At 43.9% G+C, this 15517-nt stretch overlaps 1 protein-coding gene across 3 annotated transcripts in view; it reads left to right on the plus strand.

The window, feature by feature from the left end:
• The window catches only part of CLIP1 (CAP-Gly domain containing linker protein 1), a 128126-nt gene that overhangs the window by 96096 nt on the left and 16513 nt on the right, over nucleotides 1-15517 (plus strand). For all 3 annotated transcript variants that reach the window (XM_075533841.1, XM_075533843.1, XM_075533842.1), the window contains 2 exons: nucleotides 267-373; nucleotides 3425-3545. In XM_075533841.1, coding sequence (XP_075389956.1) covers nucleotides 267-373; nucleotides 3425-3545 — 228 coding nt within the window. The remainder of the gene's footprint in view (nucleotides 1-266; nucleotides 374-3424; nucleotides 3546-15517) is intronic.

Genomic DNA, 15517 nt, shown 5'->3' on the forward strand with positions numbered 1-15517 from the left:
GTATATCAGGTGAAATAGCACTTTTCATTAAATGTGGGTAGCCATTGAATTTGATTTGTTGGCAAGGTCTAAATCTAAGGGAGAGATTTGCGGCTTATAAAAGACTTTTCTCATCTGCCATCTTTTTACCCAGTAGACTCTTGTTTGCTTTTGCAAGTCCCTAATCTCACATCTTTTAAATATGTGTTTGCGTGAATAATTTATGTCTATCAGATGTGCCATTGGGAGATGAAATGATTTCATTATTTTTTCTCTCGGTCTCTAAGTTGGACACACTTAAAGAAAACAACTTGAGAAATGTGGAAGAGCTGAACAAATCTAAAGAACTGCTGACTGTGGAGAATCAAAAAATGGAGGAATTCAGGAAAGAAATGTAAGTGTCGCCCGAGAGCGCAATTGTGGCACTTGCTCCTTTGAGTTGGAAAAGTGTAAACACCACCAGTTATTTAAAAGAATCTCAGGAAAGAATATAAAGAGTAATTCGTGACCCTCCTTCCCTGGACCCTCCATTGCACACCAAGAAGCAGCCATTACAATCACCATTAAGTCAAGCTACCACTTCGGTAAAGGATCAGAATGAAATGGGGTTCAGGTGGTCTTGTAAAATTTTATGAAATTACAGGTAGAATCAGTTTTAAAATGGTTTGTTTACAAGATAATCATTCTTTGCATTTGGAGCCATCAGATCCTTTATTAATAAATCTCTCAAAACTCTTAAAAAAAGACAGCAAATCACTTTCAGAGTTATTAATAATCTTGATTGTTAATAGTACTCCAGCATTCTGGCATGAATATTAAGTGGCCAGAGTTTTGAAAGATTGTACAATTAAGGTTTACATCAGTCTGCTACCAGATTTCCAAAGGAAGAAAGGTCCAGCTCCCGAAGGAAAGAGGGCTGCATGGTTCCTTGCCATTCCCATTTGATCACTGGAGATTGGCATTTATCTGGCATGTTAAACGATGGTGACCACATAAATCTCACCTTGATTTGTCTTCTCTTAGCTGCACGATCAGTCAGGTGATATTAAGAAATCAAAGCCATGGAATCTGGGGAGCATTTGAGTAGGTCCTTTGCACCAGGCACAGTTAAGCTCAGAAGCACACAGAGATGAATTACGTATGGTCCCTGCATTCCCCAAAGTCTGTATTTGTCAATTCTAATGAAACAAAAGAGATTCAAGCAAAACCAAAGGACAACTTCCCATCTGTCACGCAGCAACCATTCTCAATACTGTTGCTCACTGGGCTTTAACGAGTGCTTGTCTTGTTTTCTGAGGGCTTGTTCTTTTTCTTTCTTCAGGGTTGCCTAAGACCCTGCTAGGAACTGTGATAGCTGAGCTCTCCCCCTGAGGAGCTCCCAACTCATGATACTGATGACTGGCCCCTTAGTTTGATGTTTTCGTTACATGCGGCGTAAGGAGCCCTGGTGACACAGTGCTTATTAGCTGCTCACCACAAGACAAGCTCCGAGGAGAATGACGGAGCAGTCCGCTTCTGGAAGACCGCGGTGTGGACGCCCTAAGTGTAGTTCTTCAGAATCAGCTCGACAGCTCCAGCTGTAGATAAGACTGAATCATTTCCCAGCAATTTGGGTTTTCCCAGTTGAGTATGCACTGAGTTACATCCCGAGAGGGTGGGCGCACTTACAGGTTAGGACTTTTCTCTCATGGAAACCTGGAACATTTCAGGAGTACTAAGCCGACTACAGTTGATTTCTGTCATCCTGGCAGCTGGAGTGAGGGGTTCTGAGTGGCAGGAGAAGATATTTTTATACTTTTCACCACAGTTGTTTCTTTCGCTCCATTTTCTTTCCTGTGGACTTTTAATACAAATCAAAAAACGACTTGCTCCTCTGTCTGGTCACACAGTCTGAGAACAAACAGCCCCTGGTGAACAGCAGTGATCCTCTGGGAAATCAAACATAGGTTTGAAAGCAGAGGCCCCATCTTAACTAACACCTCTGATTGGCCCCAAGCAACAGTGACCTTTGGCCAGAAGATGAACTTCAGCTGTGACAAATTTCCTGATGCTAAGTTTCCCTTGGGTTTTTTTTCCTTTTTCCTTCTTCTTCTCTGGCTATATCAACATCTCTGTGAAAAGTGTGATTCAGTGTGTGAGAAGAATTTAAATTTAGGATCTCTGTTCCCCTCTATCTTCACGAGGTCACTCCAGCGTGCAAACCGTAGGTGGGTGGACAAGTTCCGTTATCAACAGAACAAAATTGGTGGATGGACAAGTTAGGAAATCAAAACAACACAAGCGAGCCAAGTGCCACCAGACACCCCGCAGGCCATCTGAGTTAAGAATAGCTGAATTCATGCCTTAGCAGATGGTCACTCCCTGATGGCTTGATTCAGGACTGTCAGAGCCATGCACCGCAGCTCCCTAGGAAGGCAGAAGTGCATCAAAACCATCCAGGGCTTAAAGCACCCCAGTTACCAGAGAGAACACTTTGAATAGCCAGCAGGTAATACAATTAGGATGGATATGTGGGACTACTTTTAATACTGGGCAGACAATTAATAAACATATCTCCCGGGTCTGTTTTATAGACTGATATGTCTTAATTCTGTTAGGTTATATTGTAGTCTTATTTGCTTCTTTTACTTTTGAGTTTTGGAGGAGAATGTAAAAATGAAGCACCTGTTATATAATTAGAAAATTGCGTTTCCTGTGGGCATTTCACCTGTAGTTACCCTAAAAATATACTCAGATTCACGTCACCACCACTTGACTCTGACAGACACTGGCAAACAGGATCATTGGATTTTTATTTTTCGTCATTAAAAAAAAAAGGATGACAGATCCATCCGCTAGAACAGAGAGTCTGACAATCAATTAAATCTCTTTGTTAATGTTGGTGTCACTGTCCAATGGGAGTGTGCAGGTGGAGGGAGGGCTTCGGGGGAGGCCTGTGGGCTGTGCCAACCATTCATTTGTCTTGTTTTCTGTGGTGACACTCCTTCCTTTCAGGGAGTGAGTGCAGTCAGTGTGTGTGGTGGAAGGAGGGCATAGAGAAAATGTGATGAGGTGGGGGCAGCCTTCCCCCTGAGAGGTTGTAGTCACTTTGTCCCGCCTGCTTGTCCATCATCCTCCCAAACCAAACCCACAGCCATCCAGCTGATGCTTACTCACAGGCCAAGAGCACACCTGCCCCACAGGGTTTCCCAGGGAGCTGACAGGCCACAGCTTTCTCCAGAGGAGGGGTGGCTGGGTCTGTTCTTCCAACCTCGTGGCTCGCAGGCCAGAGCTTTAACCAGTGTGCCACCGGGGCTCGCAGTGCCACCTCCCGCTCCTGTTGTTAAAGATCCTATCAGGCACGTGATCCAGATATATTTTCCACGGTGCTGTGAAGCTGCTTGTCTCCCCCAGTTTCCTTGCCTGTCTTGTTTCTATGGTAACCCTGCACTCACTGTCTTTGCAGAGAAACCCTAAAGCAGGCCGCTGTGCAGAAGTCCCAGCAGCTCTCTGCACTGCAGGAAGAGAACGTCAAACTTGCAGAGGAGCTGGGGAGGAGCAGGGACGAAGTCACAAGTCATCAAAAGGTCAGTGGGCCTCCAGCAGGGCCAATGCTGTCCCTGCCTGCTGTTGTCTGAGTACTGGGAGGCTGCTCAGAGATGCGGGCGGGGTGATCAAGTCCTTCCTGGGGAGCATGTCAAGTTACCTGTGTTTTGTTTTTCTTGTTTGCAAATGTGCTGACATGGGACTTTGGGCAGGTGTGAATTGACAGGTCACTTACACGGATGTGAGTGCGCAAATGCACACATACACGAGCACTGGGAACTTGCAAGAAAGTAGAACATTAACTCTTTATTAGATGATGTTGGAGCAAGACATTTAAATGAAGAGACAGAATCTTCTCCCCACTACTGCTTGAACTCCAAAATCATTTGTTCTCCAGGATTTTTTTGTCTTCTTTCCCTCTTTTGTCAAAATTGGTTTAAGGTAACAGCTCTGAAGAGTATAGATTTGGTGTGAGGGCTGGCGCTGCTTTCCTTTGAGATGGAGAAAAGAGCTTTTGGGAGCAGTTTTCCTGGAGCCCTGTCTGAGAACACGCACGTGTGTGCGCCTGGCAGACCGTGGGGCGCACCAGGAACCTAGTGAGCAAAGCACAGCCCACTTGTTTCTGTCTCCCGTAGAGCCGTCCAACTGTTTCCCAAACACGGAAACACCGCGGATTTTAGCAAAAGCTGCCTCCTGCTCTTTGCTCTCCTCCAGCTGTTGAATCATGAGTGTCTGTTACATCTGACCTTGGAGCAGCAGCTCAAAATGACGTTTTTAAACAGGACTTTGCTGTGTGCCTATTCATTCTTGCTTTGCCTTCAATGGAAAGAAATTGTTCCTCCTGAAACACTTTGCAAACCTGGCTTCACTCACTTGGCTGGTGCACAGTGAGGTAGTTGCATCTATTGACGTGGTGCAATTTATGGTGAAAACACTTTTTTGGAGCATTGGTATCAAAGTTTAAAGTCTTCCCGGTTGCTTTTGCGGATTTTTTTAATTTCTGAGAAGTAATGCTACATTTTCTCCATACTTCCAGGATGATAATGGAAAAACTCAAACTCTCTGCCATTGAGTCAGTCCTGGCTCATAGCAACCCATAGTGGATAGAGCAGAACTGGCGGGGGCGGGGTGATTGACCCTTGCTAGGTGATGGGCATAGGTAAATGCTACCTACTGTCTGCCTGAAGTCTTCCAGCCCTCTTGTGATCATGCCCATCTGCAAAGTAGGAGCCAGAAGCGCGAGAACATTTGTAATTTGCTCAGCACCATTCAGTTAGCTGGCATCTAGAGATACCTGTCATCTTCTGACCTGGTCAGGGAAAGAAGCAAACCTGGTGACTGTACTCTCTTTTCACCAGGATGTCGGAAACTGGAGTTCATGGAAAATGTCAACTCTTTGACCAAACTAGATTCCTTTTTGTTTTTCCTGGCACACATAGCATGTAAAACATCCTGTAGCTCTGACATTGTGTGTGTGAGGACTCCCAAGAGACGGATCTTGGCTCAGTGCTGATTCGGTTCCCCTCACACTCATTTCACTGGCCGAGGTAGAGAGAGAGGGAACCATCGCACCCAGACGGGATTCCAGAAGCTCGAGGGGCGCATCATCTGCTCATGTGAAGCTGGGTCCTGTGCTGAGCTGGTGAGCAGGCTTTTTATCCCGCCATTTAGCACTGAGGAGCTTTGAGAGGCAGTGTCTTGTTTCCTTGGACACAGGTCTCCAGGGCCTCTCTGGCCCAGCAGCTCTGCTCTCTGAAGAGTGGGACTTTAATTCACTTCCTGTTGAAAGGATTTGGTGGCCCAAGATGTGCATATAGCTTTTAAGGGTGTTACATAGCATCCAGCTGAGGAGGTGATGTCCCACAGAGGGGTAGCTGTTGTGCCCTTTGTAGTTCTGTGTTCGTGCTCCCCAGAGAGAAACGAGGGAGCAGCAGCTACCACACCAGGAGAGAGAGTGACAGAGGCACTTGGTACGAACAGAGATTATGGGTATTCTTCCTTTGCAGATTCCGAAATAGTTGCACTTAAAGGAATTTAGACTAATCTTTCCCGAAGCCAGCTGCCACCTCTTTCTCCCTGGGTGCAGCTGGTGGGTTCCAGCTACTCACCTTTAGGTTAGCACTTGACCTCTGCGCCACCAGGGTTCCTGGGCCTTTGTTACTGCTCCGTAATCCCGAGTCTAGCAGACGGGTTACTCTGTAACATTTCAGAAGAGTAACTGTTACTTTTGATACTTGAGCCAAACTGTTGATTAGCATAAACTCTTATTTTTTAAAATGGGTTCACTTATTTCTTATTGAAAATATAGACAGCATAACATAAAATAAGCCCAACAATGTCTCCATGTACAAGTCTGTGTTCTCCTAATGGTGCAACTATGCTCCTCCTCTTTTTCTGAATGGCTCCTCCCCCATTCATATATACTCACTGCCTCTAAGCTTAGAAACCCTACTTTGTTTGAAACCAACTGGTTTCTCACAAAATAATGCAGGTGGGTTGCAGTTTTACTTTTCCTCATTTTATAGCCACTCAGACCAATGTCGAGATCTGGTGGGTTAGGGCTCTAGAGGGTTTTTAAGACTGTGACCCTTCTCTCTCTCTCTCTATTTTAACTTTAACTTTATTTAACTTTATTTTGATTTTCTCCCTTTTGTTTGTGAAATATAATACATACAGGAAAACATTCTATTTAGCTGCACAGCCCAAGTCAGTGATAGTATCCCATTAATCCCTCTGGCCCCCATGCCTCGTCCTTCCTCTCCCACTCTCCTCCCTCCCTCGATTTCTCCTCCCTCTTCCCACCCTGGTCGTTGTCTCTAAACCAGCGCTTCTCAACTTGTGTGTTGAGTCCCCTTTGGGGATCGAATGACCCTTTCACAGGGGTCATCGATTCATAACAGTAACAATGACAGTGATGAAGTAGCAACAAAAATAGTTTATGGTTGGGGGGTCACCACCCCATGAGGAACTGTATGAAAGGGTCGTGGCATTATGGAGGTTGAGAACCACTGCTCTGGTGTGAACCACTTCACAGTGGTGTGAAGACCATTTTCTTTTAGAATAATGGTGTAAAAATATTTATCTACTGAGCATAACGTTCTCTGATTTTGTCCACGTCTTAAGGGGTTTGACAGACTGCTCATTGTATTTTAAGAATGCATAACAGTCCATTGTCCCAGAGTTTATCCATTCCCCTCGTCAGACAAACCCACCCTACCTTTAAAAAACAATGTTTTGCTGTGTTTTTGGTGAATGATTACACAGTAAACTATGATCCAATTTTACATTTTCGATACAGCTTGTTTGGTGACATTAGTGACATTTTTCTTTTCTATTTTTAAAATCATTTTATTGGGGCTCTTACAGCTGTTTAAAACTATTTAGGTCAGCATTTTGTTTTTTATCATTTTATTGGGGGCTTCCTCAGCTCTTATCACAATCCATGCATCCATCCTTTGTGTCAAGCTCATTCATGCATATGTTGGCAGCAGCATTTTCAAAACATTTTTTTCTACTTGACCCCTTGGTATCAGCTCATCCCCTGCTTCCTCTCATTAATTGCTAATTTATGAATTAGTTTTATTTTTTTTAACATTAGTTATATTTTTCACAGTCTACCAGCATTCTCTTTAACTGAGTTCTGGTGGTTCTGTTTCTAGTATAAGGAGCCCTGGTGGCATGTAGTTTGCTATTAGGACGGCTCACCACAAGGCCAGACACTCCAGACTACAGGCTGCTCTGCAGGAGAAAGATAAGGCTTTCTAGGCTTGCAGCCTCAGGCAGGGAAGTTCTACACTCTCATGGAGTCAGAATCATCTTGATGGCAGTGAGTTTACCTATTGTCCCATTTTTGCTTTAAGTAAATGCTGACCTTTTAGCCTTGGTGGATGGTTGTTAGTGGAGCATTGCACTTACAGGCAATTTCCTTTGTTTTGCATGCCACTCTTATTTTGCTAAAGGTGACCTCAGGGGATAGAGTAGGGTCGGGGTTGAAAGAGTATCTCAGGGCAGTCCTCCAGTATTACCTGGTCCAGTAAGTCTGCACTTTTTAAAGAATGTGAGTTAACTTCTCCCCTTCTACCTGTGCCCAGAGAAACTCTATTTTTTCAAAAAGAAATCATTTCATTTGTATCACTGTAGTAAACATGTGATGTTTAGTTTTAAAACGAAGACTAGATTGACATGGACTTGGTTTGTGCTGGCCTAAGTCTTGAGTGCTCTCTGGTCCCTTGCTGTTGGAGCACCATCATTTCTTGGATTTACTGTACCACTGTTTTAATGAATCACTACCACATACTCCTGAAATAGTGAGATTGTTTTTTTATAGATGAGGACACTGAGGTACAAAATTAAAATAATTTGCCCAAGACACACAGCTAGTCAGCAGAAGAACTGAGATTTAAACGTGCAAATATCTAAACCTGTTTTCCTTATTTCTCTCCTATACTGAGAGGGCAACTTCTTTCTTACTCTGTACTATTCTTTTGTTCTCCAAGAAACATTTTGTGAATTAGCTGAGGGTTTATTTAAAAGGTCATCAGTTCTATATTCAACAGATTAAACAGCTGATCAGCTCTCACACTGGCTGACCTGTCTTTACCCCCACCTTCCCCCCAACTTCTCCTTCACCAAAGTTAACACCTCTTTAGCCTCTCACCTCCTGACCTCTACTATAACCACCAAAATATGTTTCTTTTAGTATGAAAACCTTTTCTTAGTGGGGTTTTTAAAAATAACATTGCTTTCATACGATAGTTGTCATTTTGTGCTTGACTAACTTGACTCTGCAGAATGTCATCCAAATCCATGCAGTTTCATCATGAGTTTTTAACGGTGCTTAGGATTCCATTATGCGGAGGAGCCAAACTTTGTTTATCCATTGCTCTCCTGGTGGACTTAGGCTCTTCCCATCTTCTGTTCTTATGGATAGTACTGCGATGTCTGCATGTATCTGTCTGTCTGTGTTCTTTATTTCTGTAAGGTATACACCACGCTGTGCTATTGCTGGGCTCTATGGTATTTCTATGCCCAGTTACTTGAGAGGTTGCACCCTACCACTTTCAGTCCCACCAGCAATGTTTGAGGAATCCAGTCTCTACATCCTCGCCAACATTTGTTGTTTTCTGTGTTTTTGAACTTTGCTGTCAATTTGGGGCAAGAAGATATCAAGTCATTGGTATTTTTTTGTTTTTTTAAGATTTTACCTATTATTTATTCAGATAGCAGTCTAATCACACATGGCATAAGAAAACTCAAATAGTAAACCAAATATAATGAGATGTTAAATATTGGTCTTCAAGCATCGTAATCAATCATGTAACGCTTACCTATGATAGCTGTAGGGATGTTAGCAGGGATTGGAAAAACCAACTTCACTTTGGCATAGTGCCAAAATGTGGCCCAGTCGAGACTTACAAATAAGTCACAGCAGCATTGCTGGAGCATCTCTGCCATTGGACCATGATCCCAGGGTAGAAGGCCTTTGACCCCTATCGGCCAGCCGAATGTCTTCTCATCATTGCGTTGATCTGCATTTCTCAGATGGTCAGTGATAGCTGTCAATTCTTCATGCTTGTTGGCTACCCGAATATCTTTCGAAGAACTGTCCATGTCCTCTGCCATTTTTAAATTGGCTTGTTTGTCTTTTTCTTTTTAAGGTGTTGACATTTTGTATAGATTTTCAAGATTAGTCCCTTGTCCAATAGGTCATTGTCAAAAATTACCTCCCAGTCTCTGGGTTCTCTTCTTACTCTTTTGGTTCTATCTTTAAGAAAAAACTTTTTTTATCATTTTATTGTGGGCTTGTATAATTCTTATCACAATCCATACATTACATCCATTGTGTCAAGAACATATGTACATTTATTGCCATCATCGTTCTCAAAACATTTGTCTCCTACTTGAGCCCTTAATATCTGATGCTCATTTCCCCCCCTCCCTTGGTTAAATCTTTTGTGCACATAGGTGTCTTATTTTTATGAGAGTTCAGTCATCTATTTTATCTTTTGCTGTGTGTGCTTTGAGTTAGTTAGTTTATTGTGCCAACCTGGCCGATAAACACATGTGGGGTTACTTAAAGGGCGGAGAGAGAAATGGCTCAGTGAGCCTCACCTTTCTAGTTCTCGGGTCTCTTGCTTTGTGATGGTCGGACCAGGGCGCAGCTGCCTTAGCCAGTTCCCTGTTTCAGCTGGCAAGGCTTACTTACTGTGAGACATCCCCGAGGAGAAGCCACATGGACCTACCCTGATGCAGCCCTGGGTGCTGGAGCAGCCGTGTGGAGATCCCTGCCAGCACTGAGATGCTTACACACTCACTGACTCGGCTTTCCTCCTGCAGTTGGTGTCATAGTGTGTGTTTTGTGAGGTGGAGGAGGACTTTGTGGATTGGTGTTGGACATCTGGGTTAATGTTGGACTTGTGGGCTTGGGCAGTACTGGGTTGGAATGTTTTCTTGATGAGTTTCTGTGGATTTGTTACTCTAATGTACCCAGACTAACACAACCATGCATTAGGGCCCCTATGGTTTTCTGTATATTTCATGCATATTTTTATAGTTCTAGGGTTTACATTTCGATCTTTATTCCATCTGGAGTTTGCTTTTGTATTTGGAGTGAAGTGTGAGTCCTGATTCATTCTTCTGCAAATGGAATCCAATTTTGCCAGCACCTGTTGTTGAAGAGACTGTCTCTTCCCAATTTAATGTGTTTCAGTCCTTTGCAAAAATCAGTTGTCTGTAGGTGGATGGATTTGTTCCTGGGTTCTCAATTCCATCCCCTTGGTCTGTGTATAGTACTGATACCAGCAGGCTTGGACTACTAAGGATCTGTAGTAGGTTTTGAAATGGGGAAGTGAGAAGTCAGTGTATTAATTCTTAAGATAAAAAATATCTGTGCTGTAAGAAAGGGGTGTGGATTCAAGGAACTCTTTCACTTGTAACTTTTTTTCCCCTTCCTCAAGTATATTTTTTTCCTTTGAAAATCAAAGGCATCCTGTTCTCTGTTCTGCATCTTAAGACTCTCTCTGGGATTATGGCTAAGATTAAAAAAAAACAACCAAAAATCTTTTAATTAAGAATTAGGTGAGGCAAAAAAAAAAAATTAGGTGAGGCTTAAGATTTGTATTTTAGGGGTATAAGGACGAGCGTTGCTTCAGTTCCTGTTGGCCATTCTTGCCCTACTTAAATAATCCCCAGTTGGGATTTTTCAATTGAGCTCTGAAGCTTGAAAAGTGAGGTTATTTGTTGAAGTAAATGACTTCTTCTTTCCTGTGGCCATTGTCCCTTTTAGCCTTTATCCAAAGGGGATATAGGACTGACAGTGAGGAAGATAGTGAACAAGATTTGTCTGATCAAAGGTGGAGACTGGTATTAGTGCTATTCTTCATCAGAACTTCAATGGACAGCAAGACCCTGTGAGGCAGGACTGCACAGATGGAGAGCATTCCTCTCTCTGCTTGCAGCCCTGTAGGAAGGAGCTGGCACCTACGTGTCTGAGTTCTCTCTTCTGCTGTCCCCACCAGATACTCTCATCTTCCAGCTAAAATGCTTTCTTCATTTCTCCTCCCCCAAGTATCAGACTGGGTGGACAACCAGGTCAGTGAGGGTTGTGAGAGGCACAAGGATGTGATTGATCAGGCACCAACTGGGACTCCAAACCTTCTTCCCACCCCCACACCCCCCCAACTAATTTCCTTCGGACGATGCTAACTCATAGTGACCCTATCGGAGAGGGTAGAACTGCCTGTGAGCTTCTGAGCCTGCAACTCTCTACAGGAATAGAAAGCCCCATCTTTCTTCTGAGGAGTGGCTGGTGGTTTTGAACTGCAGACCTTTCAGATCGCATAATCACTATGCCACCAGGGCTCCTTATCAACCGGGGTAATAAATATGAAAGGAGGAGGGTGTATTAGATTGATTCGTGGTTCAACTTTATAGTAGACATGATTTATTTACCTTTTCTTTTCAAATTTATTTTGTTGTTGTTTGGAATATTTTCAGCACAACATGCAGCAATAAAACAGTGTCCACTTGTTCCTTCAGTGACACTGATGATGTTCTTTAAGTGGTGTGACCATTCTCACCCTCCTTCTCTGAGTTATTCCTCCCCACAAAATCCCAGAGAGATCTTAAGAACGTATCATGCTCAAGGCAGACTTTTTTTTTTTTTACCAATTAAGCTATTGTTTGGTTTTATTAAAAACAAAAAGAGAAGAGCATATTCAGCATTTCTCAAGGTGAAAGAACTAAAGAAAAAATTCAAGTCTTGAGTTGTAACATTGAAGGTTTCTGTGGACAGAATCCCAACTGCCTTTCTGCAGAAGAGACAAAATACTGAACGACACAGGAAGCATCTAAAGACGATAGAAGGAATCCACAGTCATTGTACCAAAAAGAAGTGGTCAACGTGCCACAATCATAGAAGGTAGCATGTGAGCAGCAACTGATGGCTGAAGGAGAGGTCCAAGCTACACGGAAAAACAGGGTTCAGGAATCACAGATACCAGTTACGGTATTTCCACAAACAGCTGCATCAGGATTGGAGAGGAAGACTCAAACACAACGTATGATATACAGGTACACAACTTTGCTTGCTGTAAACAAAGCAAGTTCATGAAACCCGGGAAAATGGTGCTGGTCCTGGCAGCATGCTGTTTGGGGCACAAAGCTGTCGTCATGAAGAATATTGATGGTGTCTTAGACTGCCCCCCACTCCCCCCGTTCCCCCCACCTCCCAGCCATGCTTTGGTGGCTGAAATCAATTGCTATCCCCGCAAAGAGACAGATGCCATGAGCAAGAAGAAAATTGTCAAGAGGTCAAAGATCAAGTCTTTTGTAAAAGGTGTCTAAGTATAATCACCTCACGCCCACAATGTAATCTGTGGACATCTCCTTGGACAAAACTATTGTCAACAAGGATGTCTGCAGAGACCCTGCTCTTAAACACAAGGTCAAATGTGAGGAGCAGTACAAGACAGGCAAAAACAAGTGGTTCTTCCAGAAGCTGAGATTCTAGATCTTACTTGAATCAGGATCACTAAAAACACCCCCAAAATAAAATAAATTTGAAAAAAGAAAAACCAAAAACCCTTACGACTATACCAATAAGCAACATCTTGATAAACAGAGAAAAGATTGAAGTTGTCAAGGATTTTATTTTACTTCAATGACCATGGGAGCAGCAGTGAAGAAATCAAAAGACCTTTTAAAGTGTTGACAACGATGTCACTTTTAAGACGTGTCATCAGGAGGGACTAGTCCTTGGAAAAGGGCGTCGTGCTTGATAAAGTGGAGAGCCGGTGAAAGAGATGAAGACACTCAGTGTAACTGTCGCTGCCACGGCTGCAGCAGTGAGTGTGAGCGTAGCAATGGTGGCACGGATGGCGCAGGACCCGGAGACGCGGTGCTCGGATGTGCGATCACTGTGAGTTAGAAATGACTGGATGGCATCTAACAGCCACAAGCCAAGAAAGATAAACGTCCATTAGCAAACTCCATTCACTTTGGTATCTCTGTTACAACAGCAGGAAGTAATTAAGAAAACGGGACATTTGCAGTATATGGATGGTAGAAGCAAAAAGTATATGCAGGGTTACAGGTCAAGGTGAATGAAAGTCATGCATAGCATTATTTTCCTCACGGAGGGTGCTAGAAATAATTATTATAGAGTTCTTCTAGAGAAACTATTGTGTTTGGTAGTTATTTTATAAATGTCTGATGTCATTCCCAAATCTCACATTTTCTACCTTGTAAGGATTGCAAATTACACTGAGTTGTCACTATGGGAACAATGCCGATTTCCCCTCTGGCTCTTGGCAAAACGAATTTAAAATTTGTGTGTGGGAACTGGACAGGGATTAGATGACTCAATAACTGTATTTCATCAATAGCTTTTTTCCTGATGGAAGTTGGAGTCATGCCATATACAGAAAACGGGTTAGCATCTAAATTGATGTGTGAGAAATTGCTTGCCCTTTAAATAAGCCCAAATTCCCAGTCGTGAACATTTAGAAAGGGAAAGCTATTTCTATCCTGTCATATTTTCTTTGGGTGACATGGTGACCATCAGGCATCATGATTTCAGTCTGGGGCATTGGGACTGTGAAAGCTAGGCCACAATATCTCATTAACCCTACAGTATCTAAGGAAATGAACGCTGTCTTTTAACTATTAGAAAATGCCACCAGGATCAGCTACCACCTTCTCATCTTTAGAATTGACAGCCAAGGAGAGGCTCCACATCCTGACTTGTCTCTATGGGGCAGTGTGTTCCCAGTGGTAGGTGAGAGGCAAATAGCAAAATCTGGAGACTGTCCCCAGCTTTTTGCTCAGTCCCATTTGGAGAACATTTGATTCAAGAAATGAGTAGGCAACCTAGAGAGAAAGTCCAGCGGGAAGCTTTGGGACTAGAAGCCCTTTCTACCTACACATAATTTTACCGGAGGCAGGCAATCAGGGAGCAGTCATTTTTTGAAGTCAGCCTGGTCACCAGCAGTTGTTGTTGGGTGCCAGAGAGTCATTTCTGACTCATAGCAGCCTTGTGCACAGTGGGACAAAATCTTGCTCAATCCTTGGTCATCCCCACCGTCTTGCTATGTTTGATCCTATTGTTGTAGCCACCATGTCAGTCTGTCTCATCTTTATCGCTGACCCTCCACTTTACCAAGATGTCTTCCAAGGAACGGTCCCTCCCGATCACGTACCCAAAAGATTTGAACCAGTCTTGCCGCCCTTGTTTGTAAGGTGTGAAGAGTAGCTGCTGTCTTTGAGCACCCAGAGCGCCGCTTTAAAGAACAGGCGACACAGCACTGTACAGAGAGCCACGCAGAGGTATTTGTTTCACTCAGTCCCTAGATTCTGACCCTTGGCCACACCATCAGCCCCATCCTTTGACAAAGGTCAGTGTGTGCATGTGTGTGAGATGTAAATGCACCTATGGAGATATATACTCGCGCATGTATCTTCACACTCCTGTGTACATGCACCATATATACTCGCGTATAAGCTGAGTTTCCAGCACGTTTTAAATGCCGTGTTTGTGGTAAAATTAGGTGCCTTAGCTGATATTCGGGCCGGCTTCTACTCGAGTATATACTTCATATCTTTCATATACATACTTGCGTGAACTTAAGCCAGTCTACGAGGCATGCTCTCTTCCTGTACCTTTTAAGAATGTCACAGATGGTTGTGTCCCGTTGCAAGTGAGCTCTCTGGGAAGCAGCTGGGAGTGTGGAGAAGCTGAGAGGGAAGTAGGATTGGACAGAGGGAGACCAGCCTTTTTGGAACCCACCAGGAGCTGAGAGCTCAAGCGGTGCCTCAGATCTGCCTTCATCTGAACTGAGATGGCTGATGTTTTATACTTGCCCATCGGTCGGTCCATCATTGCTCTCTGAGGGGAGTTTGCAGCTGCTGGACAGTATGACCCCCCCGGGAGGGGGGAGTGTGGGCAACCCATTCCTGTGCCCACTCCTCGTTTCTTGACTTCTCTGAAAGGTCTTTGCCACAAAGATGATGGGATCCTCCTCTCCCTCCTCTTCCCCTCGTATCCTTGCCTTTTCCAAGAGCCGTCTGTCTGTGTGTGGGAGGTGAGGCTAGAAAGCCTCAGACACTGGGGTGTGGTCTCTGCTGCCAAGGTAGACTGCTATTTTGGACTTCAGAGAGTTTCTCAGACAAGAGATGGAAATCACCTAAATGTGAACCACCTCGTGGGGAAATGGATGAGACCAGAATGGGCTTTGCAGCACGTTGACCAGACAGGTGCAGCACACATGGATCGTCATTCTGTGAGGCTCTCTGGCTTCTCAGGGCCTCTACTTCTTCCCATTCCACCAGCACCTGGGTATTGAGAGCCCCCTGTGACCTGCCAAAACAGGAAAATTGCAGACCCTTTCTGGGGACTGTTATCGAGGTGGATTTAATGACCCCACAGAAGTCAGGGAATCCATGAGTGGTACAAATGGTAAACGCTGCTCAGCTGAAAGCTGCAGGGTCAGAGGTTCAAGCCCACGCAGTCGCACCT

The sequence above is a fragment of the Tenrec ecaudatus genome, chromosome 16 (genome assembly GCF_050624435.1).
Source record: "Tenrec ecaudatus isolate mTenEca1 chromosome 16, mTenEca1.hap1, whole genome shotgun sequence".
Classification (NCBI taxonomy): domain Eukaryota; kingdom Metazoa; phylum Chordata; class Mammalia; order Afrosoricida; family Tenrecidae; genus Tenrec; species Tenrec ecaudatus.